The sequence below is a fragment of the Gymnoscopelus braueri genome, assembly GCF_963280865.1.
Source record: "Gymnoscopelus braueri genome assembly, chromosome: 9".
Taxonomy (NCBI): Eukaryota; Metazoa; Chordata; class Actinopteri; order Myctophiformes; family Myctophidae; genus Gymnoscopelus; species Gymnoscopelus braueri.
The window spans coordinates 22076885-22103500 of NC_137610.1; the positions used below are offsets into that span (position 1 = coordinate 22076885).

General features: G+C 43.2%; 1 protein-coding gene across 1 annotated transcript in view; it reads right to left on the reverse strand.

Annotated features, from left to right (window-relative positions):
- Positions 1-6586: 6586 nt before the first annotated feature.
- The window catches only part of abtb2b (ankyrin repeat and BTB (POZ) domain containing 2b), an 80816-nt gene continuing 60786 nt past the window's right edge, over positions 6587-26616 (reverse strand). Inside the window, exons 4-17 of the mRNA XM_080437974.1 lie at positions 20947-21099; positions 19943-20108; positions 19348-19437; positions 18508-18609; positions 18227-18323; positions 16229-16364; positions 14620-14897; positions 12907-13085; positions 12184-12289; positions 11421-11523; positions 10878-10965; positions 10096-10164; positions 8558-8671; positions 6587-7977 (exon numbers count right to left, since the gene is read on the reverse strand). Coding sequence (XP_080294100.1) covers positions 7750-7977; positions 8558-8671; positions 10096-10164; positions 10878-10965; positions 11421-11523; positions 12184-12289; positions 12907-13085; positions 14620-14897; positions 16229-16364; positions 18227-18323; positions 18508-18609; positions 19348-19437; positions 19943-20108; positions 20947-21099 — 1909 coding nt within the window. The 3' untranslated portion in view covers positions 6587-7749. The remainder of the gene's footprint in view (positions 7978-8557; positions 8672-10095; positions 10165-10877; positions 10966-11420; positions 11524-12183; positions 12290-12906; positions 13086-14619; positions 14898-16228; positions 16365-18226; positions 18324-18507; positions 18610-19347; positions 19438-19942; positions 20109-20946; positions 21100-26616) is intronic.

The following is a 26616-nucleotide window of genomic DNA, read 5'->3' on the forward strand; positions in this document are numbered from 1 at the left end:
TGGTTGGGAAATGAAACACTTCCTCATACCGAGTACACCGACTCGCTGGGCCAGGCTTTTATTTTTTAGCAAAACTAAACAATAAAAGCCTGGAGATCGAGGCTAATGGAGAAGTGGTTATACTCTCAGACAGACAGACAGACAGACAGACAGACAGACAGACAGAAAGACCTGTAGCGGTGTCTATGGAGAAGTGGTTATACTCTCAGACAGACAGACAGACAGACAGACAGACAGACAGACAGACAGAAAGACCTGTAGCGGTGTCTATGGAGAAGTGGTTATACTCTCAGACAGACAGAAAGACAGACAGAAAGACAGACCTGTAGCGACAGAGAGAGCAACAAATTATTCATTATTTCACAAAACGGGTTAATGTCATAAAGACACATGGTTATGACACACAGAACCATGACAGAGATGTCTGTTAAAGGTGGTGATTATGTTAAAATGAGTGTTTAATAGCTCTATATTGTGATAGTAATCCTTGCTATACAGTATTAGTATGTGTTCAGTAAAAAGGGCTCTCCCTGTTTGTCCAGCTCTTTGAAAAACAGAAAATACATTTTCAGGTCAGGATAACAATTTGAGCCAATCAGGAGAGAGAACTCATGCAGTATACAGGATTGTATGCTATACAACATACTATAACCCATATACAGTAGATTACATTGATGGTGATGGGCACAGTGTCTGGGTTTGGGTGCTTTACGTAGGAAAGGCTTCAATTCCAGAAGAGCGCTTTTTTCCAGTTTTATTATTCACATTGTCACACTGTTTTGAATGCTCCCAAAGTTAATGTAATAATGTTAAGTTTTAACCTGAAACAGACTTAGTCAGGTACATACATGGATTATCAAATTCACTTTAGGAGCATTTAAAACAGTGTGAGGATTAGGCCTATATCATTTATTTTCTACTGGTTTTCTCTTGAACCGCACCTGCAAGTCACATTGTCACCAGCACAGTAACATCCAAACATATATTATAATGACAGATAAAACATAGGATGCCTGCCCTGTGTTAAAGAAAGTACAGTATATCATCATCATCATCATCATCATCATAACTGTTAGCAGCCTTGGTTGTCATTGCTCTGTAGCATTGCTTGGACAGTATACTGTATGGGCTTGCTGGAGTCCTTTGTCTTTCCTGTGACGTATTTCCAAACAGTACTCATGTTGTTTTCTGTGAAGCCAAATCATTCTACAGAGAGATGGAAAGAGGAAGCACAATCATTTGACAGAACTGTCCACAGAGGTTCTGCACACATGTTAACACCCGCAAACTATAACAGTGTGACAGCAGTTTACAAATGGAGAAAACAAGACGAGTCGAGTGAGAAGGCGGAGCTGCTATATGTGGGCAACAGTGTGTGTGTGTGTGTGTGTGTGTGTGTGTGTGTGTGTGTGTGTGTGTGTGTGTGTGTGTGGTATGCAAGCAAAGTGCAGCAAATGAGTTTCAAATATTCAAACATGCAATGTAATGTAAAGAAATTATATAATGATAATTCACCGGAAATGGTAGCATGCGCCCCAAAGGGGAGAATTCTCCCCTTTTCAGTCAATGGTGTTTACCGCCAAAGGGGAGAATTCTCCCCTTTTAATTATTATTTTTTATTTTGTTTTTGAATTCCTAAAATGTTTCTCTAATTTTTGAGTATAAATTTATAACCCTAACCCTAACGAATTAGGAGATATAAAAAAATTAATTAAAAAAAATCCATTCACTTCAATGTTAAAAAATAAACGGACAAATAATTCACATTGTTTCTATAAAACAATGATTAAAAACCCTGGCAGTGGGTGATTTTATTATGAATAAACTTTGGCGGTGAATGTGTTAAGGATAACAGCATCATCAGAGAACTTCAGAGAACTGACACAATCATTTGTAAATGGTAGATGGTGAATTTATATAGTGCTTTTATCCAAAGCGCTTTACATATATTGTGCGATACTTTCACCCATTCACACACAAATTCATACACCGATGGCGGAGGATACCATGCAAGGCACCAACCTGCTCATCGGGAGCAATTAGGGGTTCAGCGTCTTGCTCAAGGACACTTCGACACCAACGCTGGGGGAACTCTGGGGGAGCCCCCCAGCCTGGGATTGAACTGGGAACCTTGCGGTTTCCAGTTCACTCAACCCTGCCACTCTACCCCTGAGCCACTGCTGCCCCATCTGTGTATTTGTGTATGAAGTGAACAAAAGGGACAAGATAACTGTCCCCTGGGGGGCCCCGTACTGCTCACTGCCTTAGCAGAGAGTGCCGAGTTAAATCACACCTGTTGTGGCCTGTTGGATAAAAAAATTAAAATACTACTTAAAGGTAGGGTAAGTGATATTTTTGGGTTAAAACAAAAAGTATTTTGTTAAAAGGTTAAAGTTCTGATAGTAATCATTGCTATAGAGTGTTTGTTCAGTAACAGGAGTCTCCCTGTCTCTCCAGCTCTTTAATAAACAGAAAATACATTTTCCGGTAGGTGTCAAAATCTCAGCCAATCAGGAGAAAGTACCAATTTTTAAGCTCCATTTTTATAGTGTTCCAGTTCCAATTTTGCCTGCTCATTTCTTAGTGTCATCACTTCCAATTTCACTTGTTTATCCTGATTGAGTTCTCTATCCTGATTGGATAAAATTGGAAATGAAACTGAAACTGAAACGGAAATACATATTCTGTTTTATAAAGAGCTGGAGAGACAAGGAGACTCCTTTTACTGAACAAACACTCTATAGCAATGAGTACTATCAGAATATAGAGCTATTTAACACTTATTTTAACCAAAGAAAATCACTTACCCTACCTTTAATTAAGAACGGATCCACCTGCAGCTTAGCTAATTTACGGAGAAGAAAATCTGATAGGTTGTGTTGAAGGCCGAGCTAAAATCAAGAAAGAGAAGTCTTGCATATGTTTTAGCACCTTCTATGTGCTTAAATACAGTGTGTTAGTGTAGAAATCACATCACTAGTTCCACGATTCTTTAATAGACAAATTGATGCGGATCTAGTGATCGCTCTGTTTCCTTACGGAGCTCTCCAGGGATTTCACCACATTGGAGGTTAATGGTACTGGCCTATAATAATTGTTTTCTCTAGTGGAAAGGACTTTTTGGGAACTGGAAATATAATAGATTTTTTTCCAGAGTTCTGGCACCGTATGGGTGTCAAAGTTCTCTCCCACTGGCCTCCCTCACACTGACTTTGAGTACTTAAAAAAGCACTATAAATTCCAGGTACTAGAAGTTCGGCCTAGCGCCCGCGCCTACATAGCGCCCACATGGCAGCGCATAGCAGTGGCGTAGCGTCATGAGGGCCATTGTGGCCATGGCTCGGTCAGTAAAGACCCTCTAGCGTGTCTGATATCTGGCATAGAGGGGCGGATCCAAAATCTCCAGAGAAAACATCCGTGGGCTCCCATTGGTTCACCGATCTGTGCGCCCGCCGTGCGCCCCAATGTGCAGTATTGAGAGCCCTGACGTCACAACATTTGGAGCGATGGCCACTGCACTCTGGTTGGTTGGGGTACACCTAGGGCCCAGGTAGAACCCACTTAAAGCCCGCATGGGCAAACCCAGTTAGGACCCGGCTCGGTCCCACATAAACTTGCCTAGTTGGGGCCCACCTAAGGGCCAGGTAGAACCTACTTATAGCCCACATGGGCATCCCAGTTAGGACCCACCTCGGCCCCACATAGAATTGCCTAGGTGGGGCCCACCTAAGGCCCAGGTAGAACACAGGTATATCCCACAAGGACATCCCAGTTGGGACTGAAGTGGATCCCACTGACATTGCCGACATGGGGTCCATATGGTTTAGCCCACCTTGAAACCATATGGGAAGTACATTGGCGTGCTGGCTGGAATGCAAACGCTGCGTCATACCTGTAGTGTGTAGTTTGATGTTGTGTGTGTAACAGACATACCTGCAGTGTGTAGATCAATGTCCATATGAAAGTCAATGTCCAGCAGTGTCTTTTGTTTCTCCAGCAGAGTTTCTAGTGTCTCTATCTCGCACGCAGGCGCTCCAACACAAACACTCTGACATTAAGCTGCTTCACACAACAAACATCAGCACCACGCTGCTGTTTGTCCAAAACACACAATATCTCCTCTCCCCCCGACGTCATGTGTTCATTTATCGACAGCCGTACAGACTCCATTTGACACATTTTACCTCGTTTATCCAGCTCTCAATGACTCTCCCCTAATAGGACCGAAATTATCTTAAAATTACTACATTACCCGTAATGCAGCCTAAACGTGCGTTGCACGGGCGGACCTGCCATTACGTTAGTTACTGGAGTTGCTGTGGAGCTACAAATAGTTCTCCACAAGACACGCAAGGCAAGCCCACAAAATACACCATCTACAATGGACTACTGTAACTGAGCAGCAATATTAACATTCACCACACTAACGTTCATTGTTGACAAAGTGATTGCACAGCCGCTTCAGCCATGACAACCACGTTAGCGTTAGCTAAGTCCGTTAGCGTTAGCCGCACTAATCATTCAAATACATCGAACGCTATCACAGTAGTGGACATAAACATTCGTTACATTAGAAGCAGGCTGCAGTGACCTAAAAGTCTTGACAATATGAATGACAGGGCGATTTATTAGAGAAATGACGGTGATTGTGCTGTCCAGCTCAGCTCGCACAACTATCACGGATTCCAGGGCCCTATTCCTCGAAAGGTGAATTAGAGCTAAAGCCTGGTTTTAACCCCTATCCTGGCTTAATTTAGCCAGGATTAGGGCTGAATCGGTTCCATGAAAGCTGAATTATCTTGAAGATTAGTTTAGCCAGTTCACCCTGGCTAAGTTTAGCCATGACCCGATTCCACGAAAGAGAATTGAAGCAAGCCTACCTTAGTTACCATGGCAATTTAGCTGTGAAGTTAGCCTGGTCAGGAGCAGGCTAACAGCCAAGCTTACTTAATCCAGTGCCTTTGTTCTTCAAGTTTTTCCACAGTTAATTCAACACATGTGTTTGTATATGGACTCATTTGAATGACCCTGCATTCAAATAAAATGAAATAAATACAATAAGATATAATCAAATTAATGATATTACTGAAATAGTGTGATAGGGGTTAAAGCCAGGCTTTAGCTCTAATTCACCTTTTGAGGAACAGGGCCCTGGGGCCTGTTCCTCAAAAGGTGAATTCTGAAACATATTGTATTGTTTATGCTTTGTTTCAGTTTCACACTTTGGTTCAGTAAAGCTTAAAAAACAAGTCCTGGCTTCTACTTGAATTATTGAACTGAGTGTTTAACTGATAAGATATAATCAAATTAATTACTGAAATAGTGTGTGACCATGAATCATAATCATAATTGTTTCACAATGACTCATGTGATATGTAATTGTCACTCTGTTATAGTTAACACTATAGTTCATCTTGTTGTTAGATGTTTGATAATATATAACATTTTTTTTAAAATATTATAAAAAATGTCTGACACATACATACACACACATATACCCGTAACTAATCATATATATATATATATATATATATATATATATATATATATATATATATATATATATATATATATATATATATATATATATATATATATATATATATAAATTATTAGTTATGGGTTTAAAGGAGCCTCTTTGTAAGTCAATGAGGAGCATATTTTAAATGATCAATTTCTAGTCAATGGAGAAATTATTTTGTATTTCTTGTCCACCTTTGGAGTTACATCATGATGGCAAGGTAACTACACAACCCAAACCTCTACCAAAGTGGTCTTGCAAATGTGGGGTTATTTATTGCGTGTCTCGTCCCGTCACGGCCCCCTGTCGCGGTCAACCCCCCCCCCCCGTCCCGTCCCGTTGTGGCCCCCGTCGCAGTACACCCCCCCCCCCGTCCCGTCCCGTTGCCCGTCCGTCTCAAACACACACACACACACACACACACACACACACACACACACACACACACACACACACACACACACACACACACACACACACACACACACACACACACACACACACACACACACACACACACACTGTGTGTGCTTGCAATACTTTGCCATGCTTTCTCCCTGGATCTATTTATTGCGGTCGCGTTTCCTTTCTTGCTTAAATACATTTTACTTCCTTGTATGATTTCATGAGCTGCTGCAGTGCTGCTATTCAGCCACAGAGAAGAACGCTGCTCTGGTTTTGGACTCCGTGATTGGTCAAGTTCAAGGAATCTGCGCTCGAGTTCATGGTCTTTTATAGAAATACGTCGCCTGCGAATCGCGGCCCATTCAGCCTGGCTTCATTATCCTGGCTGGACACAGCCTGGCTTGACATAGCCTAGCTCGACAAAGTTGCTCCTTTTCAGCCTGGCTTGGCGTCTGAGGAACGGAATAAACGAGGCTTTTCGGAACCGACTTTGTCAAGCCTGGATTTGGCTTAAGGCCAGGCTTTTTTAATTCACCTTTTGAGGAACAGGCCCCCGGTTGTCACCCTCATGGTCATGTTTAATAGTAGTGTTTGTCTATTGCACACAATAGACATTACACACAATACTGTGTGATGTAAAATGAATGTTAGACTTCCACGTTTCCCAGACGTCGACCTTTATTACAATACCAAGCATTACATCAGAATGTATGTATTCTAAAATCCCATGTTGGATTTTCATTTTGTACCTTTGTAGAAGCATTCAACCTCAACATAATGTCAGCTTAATTAACTGTTAAAAGTGTTAACAGGACCAGGAAAAACTCAAAAGCATTTGTTTTTAACAATATTAATTATTTGTTTTATTCTGATTAAAACAATAAAAAGGGAACTCCCTGTTAAATACTCTCACATCGTTTCTTCTTTAAATAGAAAATGTCCATCCCAGTCTTTACTAAGTGTTTTGTTTCTCCTGACATACTTCTTTTTTTTTCTCTTTTTCTATTTTTTCGGGACAATAGAAAATAAAAGCAAATAATTACATTTAAAAGAAATCAAAGTACTTTTTGTTAATCCACTTGTGAATCGATAACAATCCAAAGCTTACGTCAATGACGGAGGTATCATTTATCTACCTCCTCACCGTCAACCCTCTGAATGGAACATAGCAGAAAGACCCCAATGGGTTCTATCCTCAATGTCTGGAGCTCCAGTCAGAACCAAGAGAGCACTGTAGATCCAGTGGTCCTCAGGGTTCCTTGAGAGGGGGTTTCAAATGGATCCTTGTAAAGTTATAGGGGGTCCTTGAAATTAAAACGTTTGAGAACCTCTGACTGCTGTAAGATCACCATTCTCTCCCACTGTAATCCTAACTACCAGGGTTTGTCCACTAGAGGGCAGAAGCGTCCTAGAATTCACAGAGTTCTCGCCTGCTGCCTCCATCCTTAGCTGCTCTCTCTCTCTCTCTCTCTCTCTCTGTTCAAGCTTCCAGAGCTTCGTAGAAAGAGCGTCACGTCCGTACCCTCTTGCACTTGGTGGACACGTCGTACACTGCAATGAATGTCCAGCACTGAATATAAAACACTGTGACTTGTCCGTGGAGCAGGGTTTAAACAAGTGGCAGGAACGCCCCTTGCTAGTGTCAGCGTCATTGTCACAGATTTAGGATCGGATTTGTTTCCAATCAATAGTCTGACCTTCAACTATTAAAGCTACTGACAACAGATCTGATAGCTGTGTCAGCGATAAGTCCAAACGTATGCCCAGCCTGCTCCTATCACATTCTTCACTCATTCATCGGCCATCTGCCTCCTCGGGGCTTCTCAGACTCTGGAGGTGACGTAGAGAGAGCGCAGTCGACGTGCCAAGGTGGCCTCCAGCTCTTCCACGGGCGAGTCTCCCCTGCTGCTGTGGGCTGAGGTGTGTGGCCCAGTGCGGGCCCCATTGGGGGCCAGCAGCAGGCCCCTGAAGCCCTCTTTCTCCAGGAGCGCGGGCATGTGCTGCAGGAAGTAACCCTCGGTGAAGGAGCTCAGCTCCACTGAACCGTGGGCCTGGAGGAGAAGAGGAGAGAGAATTCATCAGATAAAGATAAACGATAAAGCTGTTTATTACATGGCTTTGTTGTTGAATGCTCTTCCATCAAGGCATTCTGCGGCCTGTATTCCTGAATAACATACTGCTGCAATGACGTTTATGTTGCTATGGGAAGTTTCTCAGTTAAAATCATTTTAGAATCAATATTTAATCCCTATTTACTTCGTCAAAGAGAAAACAGCAAGCCCATAACTCGTTGCGGGGCGACAAGTTGTGAGCTTGTAGATTTGCATTATTTAATACATAAGATTATTTATCTTTATATGTATAAGAATGTCACCCATAACGACATGCCCAAAATAGGGATGCCAGGTTGAAAGTGGTTAATGGGGAAAAAAAACTGCGAGCAACATTGAAATCCATTCTCTTGTTGATACATATTAGAAGCCTTTCAAATACAGATACTAAACATCACTATCTAGAGATGTTTAGTTGTGTGTGTGTGTGTGTGTGTGTGTGTGTGTGTGTGTGTGTGTGTGTGTGTGTGTGTGTGTGTGTGTGTGTGTGTGTGTGTGTGTGTGTGTGTAGACATGTTACCTTGGCTGTCCTGTAGATGTCCACTGCATTGTCCAGAGTGATGTTCTTGGAGCAGATGAGCTCACAGTGTCTCTGTAGCGCCCTCAACCGGAACAGACTGGCAACTGACAACAGCTACAAGAGAACACCAGAGAATAATTAGTGCTGTTATACGCACCCACAATGCCTCACGCTGCCATTAACGTCGCATACAAAATCAGATAGTGGCTGTGTAATTAAATAATAAATAGATAGATGTTCTGGTAGGTCAGTTGATAGAGCACCCGCCTTTGGTAACTAAGACATGCGGTAAGTACTGGGAGCTGATGGTAGGTGTTGCCTCAGCAATCCCTCTCCCAGGGGTCTAGCACATTGGTTCTCAAAGTGGGGTCCAGGGACCCCCAGGGGTCCTTGAGGGGGTTCCAGGGGGTCCCCAGCAAAATGTGTTAATACATTTTCACCCCTTTATCCATATTTTATCATTGGCTATTCAAAAATAGCAGATGTATAAGCTCGCAGTGCGGCACAAAGTGCTATTTTTGAAGTGTTTGAAGAATTTTGTAAAGTTTTGCATTCTTAAACACAAATATTCTCTTCTGGGGGTCCCTGGCAAAAAAAACATTTTCAGATGGGGGTCCGCGGCCAAATACATATCAATTTAGGGGTCCTTGGCATGAGTGAAAACTTTGAGAACCACTGGTCTAGCACATGGAAATGGGGATAGACACCCTTGTTCTTGGCCGACACCAACAATAAGCCACTTTGACCTACTTACTTAAATAGATAAGATTCAAAAGTATATAATTAAATATTAAACCCAAGCAGTTAAATATATGTGATAAATATACTTGGACGGGCCAGAACTGGCAAGAAACACAGGCGAGCAGGAAACACAATAATTCCCCCTTCATTCAACGGAGTTCCATCCAAAACCACATGATTAGATTGTCAACGATATTCTTAAGTCGGAGCGATTCTAAACATCTGTTTTGTATTTGTGTCGGTCTGTAACGATGCTGGCCATGAAGTGATAACTGTGGTGTCCACAGCTGACATGCACGAAGAGCAACTGATCTACCCGTGTTTACACACAGTCAGCACCTTCTTTTTGCATCTTATGTCAAACCCCTATGTACATACTTACTGTTTTTTTATGCTGTATGTATATATATCGTTGCTGTCGGGCAGAAACCTCCTATCTCCATAATATAACTATTTGTGTATTTTTTTCGTAAATTAACGGCCCTACTTGATCATACTACAGTGTCACACAAAAGCGTCAAAAGTAGCAGATCCGCAAGCTCGAAACGTGGCGCGAAGCGACGCGTTTTGAGCTTGTGGATCTGCTACTTTTGCTATTTTCGAATTTGAATCCTGAAAAGTAACAGTTTTAGACATATGAGGTGTCGATATGTAGATATCTTCGATATTTTTTCTTTCTTTCTTTTCTGAAAATAACGAAAAGATGGAGCCTTGCACAAAAACAAATTTCACCCACTTCTTTACACCTGTGATGTGACAATAAAAATTATTCTTGATGGATTCTTGGTCATTCTCACCTCTAGAAGGTCAGACACATTGGTCTTCAATGACTCCGTTCCTCCGCAGTACAGGTATGACATCATCATCTGGAGGAGAGAGGTCAGACGTCACTCTTTACACACATTCCAACAAAGCCAGCTCATTGGTCACGAGTTATACAAAGTAGAAGCACAGCAACGAGCACAACTCAGTCCTTTAGAATGATAGTTTACCGGGTGCAGGGCTCAACAAGACTCTGGAGTGCTGGCAATTCTTTGTCTTATACATTGAGTCTTGTTGAGCCCTGCACCCGGTAAGTCCTTCTGGTACGTTTTGAATTCATGAAAAGGCACGGGCAAACACAGACGCGTTTCGGCGTCAAGCCTCCTTCACGCTAAAGAAGGCTTGATGCCGAAACGCGTCCGTGTTTGCCTGTGCTTTTTCATGAATTAAACAGGAGTGCTGGCAATTCTTTGTCTTATTATACACACATTGTACAACCCAACGTTATATAGGACAGTTTGATATGCAATAGGCCATTTGATACAATTGGGTCCCCAGACCCAATGATGAGAAGGAAAGCGTTAGCTAATCATTAATGAATGGTTACAGAGAGGATTAAACACAATAATGTTTACATAATGTTTGTGTTTGATATCCAATGGGTCTATACATCATTTTCTAGACAGTACTAGATACAAGTAATCCTTACAGCTTCCACTAATCGGATATCCCATCACTTGAGTAGGGAGGAAACACATTATGTGTACAATATATGATGCAGGGTTTTAAGTGAAGACTCAACAAACTGATTTGTTACCTGGAAGATATTGTACTTGACGTCGCTGATTTCAATCTCCTTGCCAGCGGTCGCCTCTGGACCCGAGGTCAACAGCAGAGACTTGAATCTGAACAAGAAAACCACCTCGGTCAGAACGATTACGTGTGACATTTATCTATCTAATACATTCCAGAAATCTCTGTATGTATGGCTGTCTGTCTGTTCTTTGCATATCTCACATCAACTTTACATTTGGCAGGTCACGGGTGTATATCGCTGAGGACCCAAGAAAGTGCAGTAGGGTCGAGAATAAAATCGAATGGATGAGCGGTTCTGCATAACCGGCCCGCTGTTCAAAAAGGCGCCCATGCCCCCAAAAGTCACCGCACTAGTCTGTTATAAATAAGACTAAATTAAAAGACACACTGCTCCTTGCCTCTCACTAATGGGGCTAAAAGCTCACCCTAACTTACTGTATAATACTCTTATCTCTTACAGAGCTAATAGATGTAACAACTTCTTAAATAGCATGTATGGCAAGGCTCCAAACTGTCCCCCACCCCATCTCTCTCGGTCTCTCACCTGTCCGAGGCCGTGATCAGCAGGACTCTGTGACCGTAGAATGGTCGCCCCTCCACCTGAAATGTTACATCAGACATCTCCTGGTTGTTCAGGAAGTGAGGGTCTGTGGAAAGACAACAGCCACAACTCAACTCTCAACTCAACTCTGAAGGAGAACAATTTCAAATGACCAGTGGTGGAAAAAGTACTTTTTTTTTTACTTAAGTAAAAGTATGTACTTGAGGGTACTGTACTTGAGTAAAAGTACAAAAGTATTGGTATCAAACCTACTTAAAGTATCAAAAGTAGAAAGTACTCATTATGCAGAAGGTCCCAGTTCACCAGTTTTCAAATGTATATAATGTATAAAAAATCTTTTGAAAATAGCAGATCTACAAGCTCACAATGCGTCGCATTGTGAGCTAGTAGATCGGCTATTTTCAAATGGCCGACATTTATACAGAGCTGAAGTGGTTAATGAACGTTTTGTAATAATAATCAAAATCTACAAAGTAACTAGTAACTAAAGTTGTCAAATAATTGTAGTGGAGTAAAAGTATAATATTTGCCTCTGAGATGTAGTGGAAGTAAGAGGTAAAAGTACTGAAAATTGGAAACGCTCCAGTAAAGTAAAAGTACCTCAAAATTGTACTTAAGTACAGCACTTGACTAAATGTTACTTTACACCACTGCAAATGACCTTTGAAGTCTAAATGTAATGTTGTGTCATTTGTGCATCATCGCTACTTGTCCAAACATGAGCAAAGTTTAAACCGCTCCTTACCCAGCTGCGCTGAGAGGGTGGCTTTCACCTCGGGGATGGTTGGTAGGGGTGCTGGGCCAAAACAGTGGCTGAAAATGGTCGCCAGCTGCTGGGTAATAGCATCATTCTGAACGCAAACACAAGAATGACAGGAGAAGAGTGCAGCTGTTAATAAAAAATACAAAATTGTTTTTATACTTTTACGTCAGTGATTCTAAAACGTTTTCATGTCAAGGACTCCCATATTGAAGTGTATTTGGCTGCGGACCCACATCTAAAATGATTTTGTGCCAGGGGCCCCCATAAGACGTTTGTGTTGCAAAATGTCTTCACAATGATTTCACATATTTCCCCAATTTTTTACAAAATGTTACGAAAATAGCCAATGTACAAGCTCAGAGCACCGTTGTGAGCTTGTACATTTGGTACAAGTACAAAATATGGTTAAAGTGGTTAAACCGATCCTCATTTTGCTGGGGAACCCACTCAAGGACCCCTGGGGATCCCAGGACCCCACTTTGAGAACCGCTGTGCTACGTATAGGGCTGTCACGATTACAAATTTAAGTTGACGATTAATTGTCACTCAAATTATTTGCGATTATCTCAAATCATTGCGATTAGACGATTACATAATAACGTGACAGGCCTAGCTACGCCTTTCATGAAAGAAAAAACTCGACTCTGTATATAAAGACGCACCAAAAGTGTGCGTTGGTTTGCTGTGAGAGCCGGCGGGTCGTACCTTGGTGGTGCGTAGGATGTTGAACATGAGGGGCAGGCCTGTGTCGACCAGCTCCAGACAGTAGTCCTCCTCCCGGATGGAGGTGAACTCTCGGAGCAGAGAGAGGGTGACCCCCGTCCTGGACTGCTGCTGGGCGCTGCGCAGAGACTCCAGCCACACATGCAGCTTCCACGGCACACCTGGTTATTATTAGGGGGGGAAGAGATGCATTCTATACTTAGCGCTTAAAGTTGTACAATGCAGAATCCCAAATAACGATTTTTAGCAACCTCTGCTGGTCACTACCGTCACTGCATACAATTTCCGTAATCCTCGATTACCCAGAATTCCATTCGTTTTCACCGGAAGCCGGAAGCGTTTCAAAAAGCGATCTTTTAATTGTTTTATACTATCTACGGATCGTTTCTCTTAGCCAGTGGAGCATTAGTTACCATGAGCTGTGCTTTCTTTTTCTGTTCTTTTTCGATCTTCCAATCCTACATTTTCTTAACATCAGCGTGAGGTTCCTTTTTGCTATTACCGCAGTAGTTCCTGGCCAAACAGGAAACCGTTGCGGTAGTTCCTGGGGACGTCGGCCACGACGTCATGACGTTGGCCAGGAACGTCATTTTCCCGGGAAAGTCCCCCCCTTCACCGTTCAATAGAAAATATATAAATAAAAGGCTTCCGGGGGTGAAATTCATGGAGTGGGTGTTGTGAAACTTTTGCCACTGACAAAAGATATACAATTTAACTTTAGTTTTGTTGAAAACGTTACCTAGTATTACTTTAAGTTCTGAGTGACACTTGGTGGCACATCGTGTCACATGATCTAAAATAGGTGTGTCTACAATCTACAACCTCACAAGCAGGAAAAAAAGGGGCCTTTAACTCATTCAGTGCCACTGGCCAAAATTCATTGTAAAAAAAAAACATTCAGTGCCACAGCCAAATTAATTGTAAAAAAAAGGAGGAGCCGAGATACAGCCTTTTTCAGTAAGAAGTTAAACAAGAAGTGAATGGAGCAGAACATTTTCAAATCATCATATCTTGGGTTCTGAACATTTTTTTCCAAAAAAAGAGAAAAAAGAAAAAAATAGTTTTTGTTTTTTTGACGTTTTAGACGTCCTGTGGCACAGGGCTTATTACAACTGACGTTTTAGACGTCCAGTGGCACTGAATGAGTTAACAACTAAAGCTTTCAACAGAGTAAAAAATACAATATTTGCCTCTGAGATGTAGTGGAGTACCTCAACATTGCACTTAAAGAGCACTTCACCCATTTTCATATAATTGGTCCTCACTAATGCTCGTTATAATAGGGTAGCATTTTTGTCTGCTCGGTCACAGTAGGGCTGTGGAGAGTTCAGAAAGCCGCCTACCAGTGACATCCTCAGTAGGCAGGTTTGGTCATTTCAAACAAGATTTCAATCATTATTTTTATTACTGCAAGAACAATGGCAATCTATTATAGCATGCTAACTTTCCAGGAACAGAAAGCCTTCAGTTTATACTATCTTGGATTCCCAATCAATGATGTCACTGGTAGGCGGGTTTCTGAACTGTCCACAGCCCACAATGAGACACAGAGTGGGTAGACAAAAATTGTACCATATTATAATGACCATTTAATGACCAGTTATATGAAGATAGGTTAAAAACGGGTGAAGTGGTCCATGAACTATAGTACTTGACTAAAAGTAATTTCCTCCGCTGGTTTCTTCCCACACGTACCCATGGCCCTTAGCTCCATGGTGACGTCCAGGTATCCGTGCTCGGCGCTGTAGTAGCTGGCCTCCTGCAGGGCCTTCATGCGGGCCTTGCAGAGCTTGGGTATGGCCCCCTCGGCCAGGGCCCCGGGGCCCCCCGCCGACGGGGTGGACGGCATCGGCGGGAGGAAGGGGTTGCCCCCGGACTCCTCGCCCTCCACCCCCTCCGCCAGGATCTCCTCCAGGGACAGGACGTCATCTTTGACCTGCTGGGGCTGTGTCAGCAGCTTTCTCAGCACATTCCTAGGAAGAAAGGAAGAAAGAAAGAAAGACAGAAGTGAGAGACTGTCCCTATTGGGCATGTCACTGTGGGCGAAAATGTCCAACCTTTTAAAAAATGGCGAAAACCGCAGATCTGCAAACTCACAAAGCATCTCCCTTTCTGCCTTTTAGTCTTAGCTTAATGTTTTTTTTCTTTGCAAAATGTTTTGCCTCCTATTAAAGTTGTTGTACTCAGTCTCAGTTGTACTAAGAAAAGTGCTATATAAATGTTATGTATTATTATTATTATTATCATGAGTAACGACACGTTGTGAGCTTGTAGATCAGCTATTTTCACGGCGCGACACTATCGTATGACAAAGTAAAAGACAAAGCTACTACGGTATGTAACGTTTTTGTGAATAAAATGTTATTTTAACTCAACTGTATGGTAGAGTATGTTAATACAATATAACTAACACAAGTAGTTAAGTCTACCATGCTCTTCTATTGAGACATTTAGATCCTGTGGTAGTGTATTACCAATACTGAATGCCAAGTGGTACTGCCTTAAGGTTAAATCCCCCCCTAAGTAGGTTTGCCCTATTAGCTCAGTGGTACAATTGTCAGCACTTGCACGGGGGACCCGGGTTCGAATCTCGGGGAAGGACATGAAAGTTACAGAGTGCAGCTTTGAGTGGTTATTTCAATCCAACGTACAATGACAATTACTTAAGTAACCCTCTCTTCCTTGTTCTCTGATTACATAATCTGTCACAATCACCCTGGAATGTGAAGTGTTGAGTCTATATCCTGTCCTGGCACACACACACACACACACACACACACACACACACACACACACACACACACACACACACACACACACACACACACACACACACACACACACACACACACACACACACACACACACACACACACACACACACACACACACACACACACACACACACACACTGAACAGGTGGGTATTGCTTTTACTCTGCCAGCTGCTGTACTCGGACAGATGGACTCTGCATGGAAGGAGAGCCTGACCTCTCACTTCTCCCTTCCACCGCATGCTACAGGAAATTAGGAAGTCTGACTAACATCACCGTCCTTCAAAACAGCCTTAGGTCTAACATGGACACTCTCTCCCTTCAGAGCAGTCAAACGTTTTAACTTAAGGAACCCCTAGTTTGGTATGCATTTGGCCACCGGACCTGCATAACTCGCAGAGTGTACAAATGGTACGGGTCCATTTGGTTCCATTTGTACACTCTCAGAGTTACAGACCTGTAAGGGTCCATTTGGTTCCTCACTATCAATAATTTAGCCGGGGAGCCCCAGGAACCCACTCCTCCCAGTACCTGTGGCCGTGCGCTGCGGCGTGACTGAAGCAGTTCATGTCCTCGTAGAGGGACGAGGTCAGGGCGTTCCCGTCGCGCGTCTTCGATAACGGGTCAGCCCCTCGGGCCAGGAGCAAGCTAACCATCTCGTAGTTGCCTGGAAAAACACACAAACACACACACTCAAATTTATTGAAATGTATTGAAAAGTTTCTGGCATGGGATGCAATCCTCTACACCAGACTCAACACAATATAAATATTTTCTTTCAAATTGCCACATTCGCATTCACAATTCACAGTGGACTACCCTGCAACCCACCCATCAACCTAACCCACCCCACAAATACATCCACAACCCACATTCAGTTCCACATACTGTATACATACAATACATATACACGCATAATTTCATATTTTACATTAAAACAAATGAAATCCCTTGGTTTACCAGTCTATGAAATTACAAGCCAGCCCTATAATTGTACAAAAAGTCCTTTGTTCAACCAGAATTTGTGAATTCTATTCTTAAAAGTATTGACTGAAGGAGCCTGGACCACTTCCTCTGGAAGTTTGTCCCATGCTCTTACAGCTCGAAGTGTAAAGTTTTTTTTTCCTCTTTTCAGAGTGACAGTTTAGTGGTAACAGTTTTAGGGAATTCCCTCTTAACTCGTACTTATTATACAGGCTCGGCTGTGAAGTCATATATATGGTGAAAATGTTTATAGACCTCAATCATAATTATCTCCTCTGTGTCTCCTATACACTAACGTTGGTAACTGTAAATGTCTTAACCTTTCTTCATATGAATAAATAATGTACATTATGTCCCTAAAGGCTCCCTAAAATAAATGTAACCACTTTCAACCTGGTGTCCGCATTTAGGGCTTGTCATCAAAGGCAAAACAATTCTATAATTGTCCAAAAATTGCTAAAATATCTTTGCTTGCCGATGCTACTTTAACTTGTAGTGTTTCTTGTAGATTTGCTTGTGAGCTTGTAGATCAGATATTCGTTGTACAACAAAGTATGTTGTACAATGTTAATAACAGCAATTATGCTAGGAAACTTGCTACTGCAATTTACTATTTAGGTATCTGGCAGACACTCTTATCCAGAGCGAGTCACATACAGTACATAACAATGCAGAGAGAGCAGCGCAGTGCCTCAAGAAACTAGGATAGCAGCTAAACCATGAACCTATAGCATCTGTCTAAACAGTATGATGCAATCTAAATAACAATCTGTACAACCGGAACTCTAGGATGTGATCTGACCTTCACACACAAACACACACACAGAGCGGTTATTGAAGAGTGAACCAGCTGCGTTGTTGTGGAGCATGTGCATGTGGCGCGCGTGTCCCTTCTCTGCTGCAGCTATGTGTGGCCTGTGAACTATCCCACAGAGGAATGCTGCCGGGCAGCTTCTGAACCACCGCAGGCTGCACTGCACTCCGCTGCTTCCACCCTTCATCTCCGCTTTACAGCAACCCTCTCATTTCCTCACTTCTTCCTTCAATTTGTCCACCATAACTCAATCCCTCTCTCGCAGGCCCAGTGGTGGACAGTAACAAAGTGCATCTAGTTGAGTGCTGTACTTCTGTTATGAAACTTGGGAGTATCTGGACTTTACTTGAGTAGTGGTATTTTTGGACAACATTTCAAAGGCAAATATTGTACTTTTGACCCCACTGCATTTCCAGGAAGGGGGAAATAGTGTGGGTAATTATGAGTCTTATTTCAAATATAGTACAAATTTGACAGGGCAACTTTCACTAGTTGAGTAATATTTGACCAAGAGCATCTATACTTTGACTCAATTACTGGGGTTACGTACTTTGTCCACCACTAACCATAACTCAATCTCTCACGGTGTTATTCTAATAGCTACTGCTCCGACGTTTGTGTGTGTGTGTGTGTGTGTGTGTGTGTGTGTGTGTGTGTGTGTGTGTGTGTGTGTGTGTGTGTGTGTGTGTGTGTGTGTGTGTGTGTGTGTGTGTGTGTGCACGCGTGCCCACCTGCTGCAGAAGCCAGCTGTAACGGGGTCTCGGCTGTGCTCTCCTGTCCATTGCGGACCGCGGCCCCCTCCACGTTGGCCCCGACATCCAGTAGGAGCTGGAGGGACACACACATACACACATGAGTTCCAAGCTACACACCTGCTACTGTCCTGTGTTCCACGTGCCATTCTTTCGCCAAAACCTTATTATCTTAAAATGCTGCACAATGTCAAAAGTAAAAAACAGTAGGATGTCTACGCTGGTCTACGTGTGTTGACTTGATGCACTTTTCTCCCTACCTGCACCACAGAGATGTGTCCGTGCAGCACGGCGAACGTGAGGGCCGCCCAGTGTCTGCTGTCCGGGTGAACAGAAGGGTGCTTTGGGGAGCAGGGTGGGACCTGGAAACACACAGGAGACACCGATATTATTACACACCAAAACAACCTCAGAGGTGTGCATAGCTGAGACGTGTTTTCAGTGCCCTCTGGTGGTCACATTTGCAGACAGAGTGACATACAAGTACACAGACGATAGACAGACTGTAAGCCTCATTATAACACCTGTGCCTGTTTTGCACAGCTCAGCTAAAAAAGGAAAACATAACAGCTACAGTAAGTCAAGTAACAGCCACGGCCCACGCCTCTATAGTAAACTGTAAAAGCATGATGTTACCTTCACTGAGAGGTTGTAAAAATAGACAGACAAGTGCTCATTATTACAACCTCTAAATTAGAATTATCACTCAGGATTTGGGAATAAATCTATTATTAAATGAAGTACTAGCACAAAGCTGTATGATTGCATTCCTTTTTAACCACTTTATACCACAACCTGACATCCGTATTTTTGGCATATGTCGTGTTTGAGTTGAATGTTTAATGGACCACATGGTCCTATGTAATGAAGTCATCATCATATCATAAAATAACACAAACACAATATCATCAACAAATATAAAACACTATACAAGTACAACAACCTTTCAATCAATCAATCAATCAATCAATCAATCAAAACACTTGCAATATCCTCACGGTACCCACAAGGTTGGGAATGGCTGAAACCAAGCTTCAAGTGGTTTATACAATGGCCTGTGAGGCCAGCATGTGTTTGTGTTCTAGTGTGTGAGTATTTACCGCCACGTCGAGGTTGGCCCCGGCATCGATCAACATCTGGACCAGGGCCTCGTCTCCAGCTGAGCAGGCGTACATGAGAGGGGTCATACCCTGATGAAAGACGAGGAGGGGCGCCAGAACCATGACAGATAGATGGAGAGAGAGAGAGAGAGAGAGAGAGAGAGAGAGAGAGACGGAGAGAGAGGGTGGGAGGAGGAGGAAAAAAAACACATGAGGTCAGCGATCTGTCAGTGTTATTTCCGATGCATATTGCTACAGTATGTCTCCGTTCCAAGCGGCACACGTGCATGACACGCAGAGACATGCACACTCCTCACTCCATTTTAACCATGGTAGATTCTTTGAAAACACTAGCTCTATAGTTCTGGTGACATTGATATTGAGCTTCTCATGTGACGTGTTTTTTCAATCCCTTTTTTTCATTGTATTTTTTTCGTTGGTTAAATGCAGTTTAAAGTTACGATGGGTTTTTATAGGAAGGGGGCGTGACTGATCAAATGAATATCAAATATCAAAATATTGAATCGAGCAACTTAAAAACTGAACATAAAAGCCAGAGTGGACGTAAAAATCCAGAACTTGGGTTCGTGGGTACCTGATCGTCCATGCTGTTGACGCCGTCTGGCCCCAGCAGACCGATGGCTTGCCCAATCAGGTCGGTGCGTCCACAGTTGAGCATGCGGAAGCCCAGGTCCAGATGGAACTTGTCTGTGGCGGCCTTGGAGTCCAGACGCTTGAATGAGCTGAAACAACACTCAGGCCTGATGGGGGGAGAGAGAGGGAGAGAAGAAGAGAAGGAGAGAGGGAGACAGACAGAGAGAGAATTGGATCAATTCCTGTCTGTGTAGTTTCTCTGAGGTCCATTCATACCAGCAAAGTAAGGCAGTGAAATACGCAAAGATTATAGACAATGCTTCTTGTGGTCTATGTATACACACACATATACAAATACATTAATTTGATATACTACTGACTCCAAAACTGACATCCACAAGTAGAAATCCAGTGTTCATTTGAGTCAAAACAAATGTCCAAAAAATGGACCCGGATTTTACTGTGCGTGAGCCGGACCCTGGCCATCTTTAATCTTTAATCATAATGTTTATTCACAGGAATCGATATTTCATCCTTAAGTGGAGCGTGTTTGTCAGAGTGACTAGTCACACAATGGAGCTACAGTTCATGGATTAAAAGAAATAAACAGCATTAGAAATGTGGCACAGAGCCGCTTTTGTGCAACATGATGCATTTGTCGCGTGCGTGCGTGTGTGTGTGTGTGTGTGTGTGTGTGTGTGTGTGTGTGTGCGCGTGTACTTGTATTACTATACTTGCGAGGGCCAAACGTCCCCACAAGTAGATTACCGTAGAATTTGAGAAAGAGACATTGTGAGGACATTTTTCCTTTTCCTCACAAGAAAAATGTTTTTTTAAGGTTAAAAAGGCTTACAATTAGGAAAAGCTTCAGGTTGGGGTTAGGGTTATAGGACCAGGCATTTAGAGGTTAGGTTTCGTGGGGTTAGGAGTTATGTTCTCACAAGTATAGTAATACAAACGTGCGCGTGTGTGCGTGCGTGCGCGTGTCAATGTTTTCTGTCTTACTTCAGCTGTCTGGGTTCACAGTCCAGTCCTGGAAGGAGCTGCCTGGCGGTCTGTCTGACATCATCGCTGTCCACCAATAGGCTCCTGCGATGCTCGGCGTGAACGATGGCCACTCGCATCCACTCCATCAGCGGTGGCAGCAACAGGAAGGGCCTATCAGAGACAAGAGGACATGTCATCATCACGCTGAGCGCACTCCATCTGCGTCTGTCAGCCGCCAACGTATGCATGCACACGCACACATGTGAGAGCAGAAGACTGGGGGCCTCTGTAAATGTTTTCTTTTACACAGTCAAATCCTCAGTGTTATTTTGTCCATTTGGTCACTGCCAGGCAAAAACCTTGTCTCTCCAATATTTCAACTTTTTAATGTTTTTTTTAATGTTTTTTTTAAAGCGTGTGTACAGACGGTTCTTCGGTGTGTTCCATGCGTTACTGTGCATGCTGTTGGACAGTGGTTCTTCAACATTTTCATGTCAAGCGAGGACCCCCAAATTGATAAGTAATTGGCTGCAGAGCCCCCATCTGAAAAGATGTTGTTCCAGGGAGGGACCCCCATAAGAGAGATCCTTCGAAAATAGCAGAAATTTTAAGTAGGTCTTAATTGTTTAAACTGTTCCTCATTTTCCTCACTGCTCCTCCGGGACCCCCCCTGGAACCCCCCTCAAGGACCCCCTCCCCCCCCCCTCCACCGGACCAATACTCATATACTCATACAATACAATATAAATGAACATTTACAGGTCTGTAACTCTGAGAGTGTACAAAATGGAACCAAAAGGACCCTTACAGGTCTCTGAGAGTGTACAAATGGATTCCATTTGTACACTCTCACTTGAGTAATGTCATGTGGGTCCTTGAAATGAAAACCTTTGAGAGAACCACTGGTGTAGAGCTATAGGTCTATGATCAGTGTTCTCTGTGAGATAGGATCCAACTGTTGGGTGTCCATCACTGACTCAGACATGTTGCACATGGCTCCCAAAAGCTCAGCAGGATGACTTATGTGTGTCTGGTCTGCGCTTCCCATGACCCTGACCTGTCCCATGAACACTGACTCACAAATACAAATACACACGCACATACCAAGCATCTCACCTCTCCCACTCACACACACCATATAAGGTTAATGGCACTTCACTGTAAAAAAAAAAAAGAACACGCACGCACACATGCACAAACACACGTACATGACTGATCTAGTGTTTATTTGCTTATCTAATGGTTGCCAGGTTGTGAGGTTAAGTATTAGCTTTCTCTGACCGTAAGGGAATGACTACAGCGTGAGTGGAGGAGAAACCAGGAATTTGGTTTTCATTTTCATTGTGAATATAAAGGAAAAAAGAAAGAAAGAATAGCTGTAGAAGTAGAATAGTAAACAACCTAAAATAGCAGCCAATTAGACACATATGACTGACAGGCGAGAATATTGAAAACACGAGAACAGAAAAGGGGAAAAAATCACAATGTGACAGCAGAGGGGTGAAGAGGGTAAACATCCATCTAAGGTGAGATGGCACGGTGCTATTTGTCAACGTGCCATTCTTAAAATCACTGGGATTACTGGATGCACCCGATGCCCTTTTATCTCTGACGCTCTCTTGATGTATTCTCTCTTTCTGTGGTTATCCGTCTCTCTCTTCTCTCTCACATCTGTCCTTTGCAGTCATTTTAGAATCCCCCGCATGGTGGTAAGTTACAGTGACCAGACGTCCCCAGTTTGGTTTGGTTTCAAGCTGGGTGTCCCGAGTCCCGACACATACCTCTCAAACACACTCAAATGTACCGATTGTCAATGTTCACTACCACATTTATCCCGGTTTTCACCACAGTTAAAATAATAGCACTAGTTTTGAGCGCTTTCGTAGATGTTCATCTATCATGTTCTGTTCTGTTAAAAGGTGCAGCAGTCTCTAGGTGTGCTAAGTGTTAAAATAATTGTAACCCCTCCTGATGAAAACAGCAGGTGAACATTCAAATGTATATATAAAAGGTCAAAGAAAGTGTCAATCTACAAGCTCACAAAGCGCTGCGATGCGACGCGTTTTTTGTTGTTGCTATTTTTTAAATCGTATTTGAATTTGTAAGTGATTATGGGTCCTGGTTTGGGTTTTTGAAAATATGGGCCCCAAAGCCCCTTTCTCTCACTCTCTTTCTGTGGTCTTTCTTTTCTGCCTCTGCACATCTGTCCGTTTCAATCATTTCAGACCCCCCTCCCATGGTAGTAAGTTTATCTATAATATAACCCACTAGACTTGACGGTTATCTGAAACCAATCTCTCCTCGTCCATAGACACTCGCTGACATGTAATGTGAATAGAATGGGATTGTGGCGTGTGGGTGAACAATGGCACATTATCCCGGGCTTCCATTGTTGTTGTCTTTGATCCTTTTGCCACGTCAGTCAGGAGTGTGTTAATGAGTGTTTGAACGCTACCCTGGCGTCATCTCTGGGGACGAGGCACCGGCGCTCTCCCGCTGTGATGCTATTCTTACACCCGTGGCTCCAGTTTTTCGTCAAGGGACACGCATGCACACACGCCAACGCATCTCATGAATAGAGATACAGACACACGCCAAAAACAATGCAGACACACTCCCACACAGAGGTGGAAAGTAACTAAGTACATTTACTGAAGTACTGTAATTAAGGGATGCATTTATTTTTACTTAAAACTTTTGATACTTTAAACTTCTACTCCACTACATCTTTTTGTTTTGTTTACTAAACTACCGGTATTTGACAGCTTTAGTTACTAGCTACTTTGCAGATTTAGATTACTAATACAAAACATGCAATAACCACTTAAGCCCTGTTTTATACTCCAGATATTCAAAAATAACCAATCTACAAGCTCACAACTAACTAAAGCTTTCAAATAATTGTAGTCGAGTAAAAGGCACAATATTTGCCTCAAGAGATGTAGCGGAGTAGTAGTACAAATGATCAAAATAAACAGAAACACTCTGTACTCAAGTACTCAAGTACAGTACTTGAGTAAACGCACTTAGTTACTTTCCACCACCACTGCCGTACAGACACACAGCAGGTAGCTGCTCTGTGCTGCTCATCCGCTACGCTGTGAATGCAGCAGGGCTTCTTCTGCGGTCGCTTTCAATCTCTTCTCTTCTTTCACAGAGTGTCATTAGCATTCAGTGGTCACACTGAAAAAGCCCTTTTTTGTTGTCTGCATCTGTGTCTGTCTCCGTGTCAGATGGAGACACGGCTGGTTTATCTTAACACTCAATCAACACCCCGGGGGAGGGGAGGGGAGGGGGGGGGGCTGCTGTCACAGGCAAGTTAACAAGTAAACGAGGGGATTCTGAGGGGCTCCTGTCAGCGTTGCCAGATTTTGCGAGAGAAATAAGCAACCGGGTCTATGAAAACAAGCCCAAAAGAAGCGACTGTAGGCCACATGAGCACTTTAAAACGTATCTACAAGCTTGAAGATCTGCTATTTTCAAACAAATCTTGAAAAAATAACACAAATCTGGTACGGGGGTCCCTGGCACACAATATTTTTAAATGAATACATATTCATTTGGGGGTTCTTGACATGAAAATGTTTGAGAACCACTGGTTTGAACAACATTAGGAAACAAGCCCAAATGAGCAACTCCAGTACACTTTACAAACAAGCCCCAAAAAACCACAACCACCAATAATTTACAAGCAACTTTAGAGAAAAACAAGCCCAAAGTCGCTTAAATAAGCAAACATGGCAACACTGGCTCCTGTGGGTGTGAGGTGGTAGGGGGGAGGTGTATGGATGGATGGAGGTCTGGGTGGTACGGGTGGTGGGGGGTTAGTTAGACGTTAGAGGGGGGTGGAACCTGTTTTTTTTCACAGTCAGTGGTGCAGAGTGACAAGAGGCCGCTGGTTTAGTGATGAGAGGAGCAGCCGCGGCCTGAGGAATCAATGCTCTGCCACCTCTGATGCACACTTAACCACTTGAACCCTATAGCCTCCCTATTCTGGAGCGAACGTTTGTCAAAAATGGCCAATCTTCAAGCTTTTGGCGACACAATTTCCTTCGCGGGATCAATAAAGGGTCTTATCTTCTCCCACAATGCTTATAGATTGGCCATTTTCGAGAGTCCCCGAGAGCCCCTGGGGGACTCCAGTCAACTAGTGGTGATAGATAGTTCAGAGAAATCTGGTGTATGAACATGTGTAAATAATCCAAATCTGTGTGTGTGACTGTGTGTGTGTGTGTGTGTGTGTGTGTGTAACTGTGTGTGTGTGTGTGTGTGTGTGTGTGTGTGTGTGTGTGTGTGTGTGTGTGTGTGTGTGTGTGTTGTGTTTGTGCGTGCGTGTGCGTGCGTGTATCCATGATTGCTCCCAGGCATACAACCTGCTACTTTACTGCATGCTTGCTTCCAGGCACGCACAGAGCAAACCAGCACTTAACCCTGATTTAAGGCAGCTCCAATCATCCATACGCAGCTTCTATCGATCCATCAAAAAGCTTTTTCTCTCACACCGTACCCATCAGTGTCCAGGGTCAGTGAGCAGCAAGCAGATAAACACATAGTAGTATTTTACTTTTATAACCTCCTTTTATCTGAAACTACCTACCTGGAGGGGTTTTGAGGAAGTGTTATGTGTGTGCGTGTGCGTGTGCGTGTGCGTGTGTGTGTGTGTGTGTGTGTGTGTGTGCGCACTGCACATGCATGGCCAACTACAAGCACCTATATGTAAGCTTGACCACATGAACCCTAGTGTTCCTGTTTTGTTTTGGCAGAAATATCAGATCTACAATGTCACATTGTGAGCTCGTAGATCGGCTTTTCTTTTTACTTTTGGGGGCCTCGGATAGACCCCTGGGGACCCTGGTCAACAAAGAATATAATGTAGGGTTTAAGTGGTTTTAAGCGGTTTCACAAATCAATCAAGGCAATGACGCGAAAGTCTTTGTGCGCACACCTTGATCACTGACCCAGGACCAGCAGACAGATGGAGCGTGTTTATACTGCTCCTTACCTACAGCGTCATCATCATCCACACTTTTTAGAAATTTTGATTTCTTTGGCTATTCAAAAATAGCAGATCTACAAGCTCATAGCGCGGCACTGAGTGCCGCGCAATGAGCTTGTAGATCTGCTATTTTATAAAAATCGTGAATTTTTTTGCAAATCTTTGAATAGATATTTTTTAAGGCGAACATTTGCAAATCGGTCCCGTCTCTCCCCCACCATGACCTCTGTGTCTGGGGGTTCAGACCTCAGCCTGGAACCCTCCTCTCACCTCAGCCCGGGTCTCAGGGCTACATCAAAGATCGGCCCTGAGACGCTGAAACTGGATAGCGCTGCTGGCTAGCCTACTGACCTTATACCCACTAGCACCACACAATGAGAACAGGAGCACACACACACACACACACACACACACACACACACACACACACACACACACACACACACACACACACACACACACACACACACACACACACACACACACACACACACACACACACACACACACACACACACACACACACACACACACACACACACACACACACACTTGTATTACTATACTTGTGAGGACATAAACATTTTAGGACGGAAATTGTATGAATGCCATTTTTGTGTGGGGGGAAAAAACTGCCCATCTGCCAGTAAACTTGGGCGAGGGGCTGGAGCCAAAAGGAAATCAAATGAACA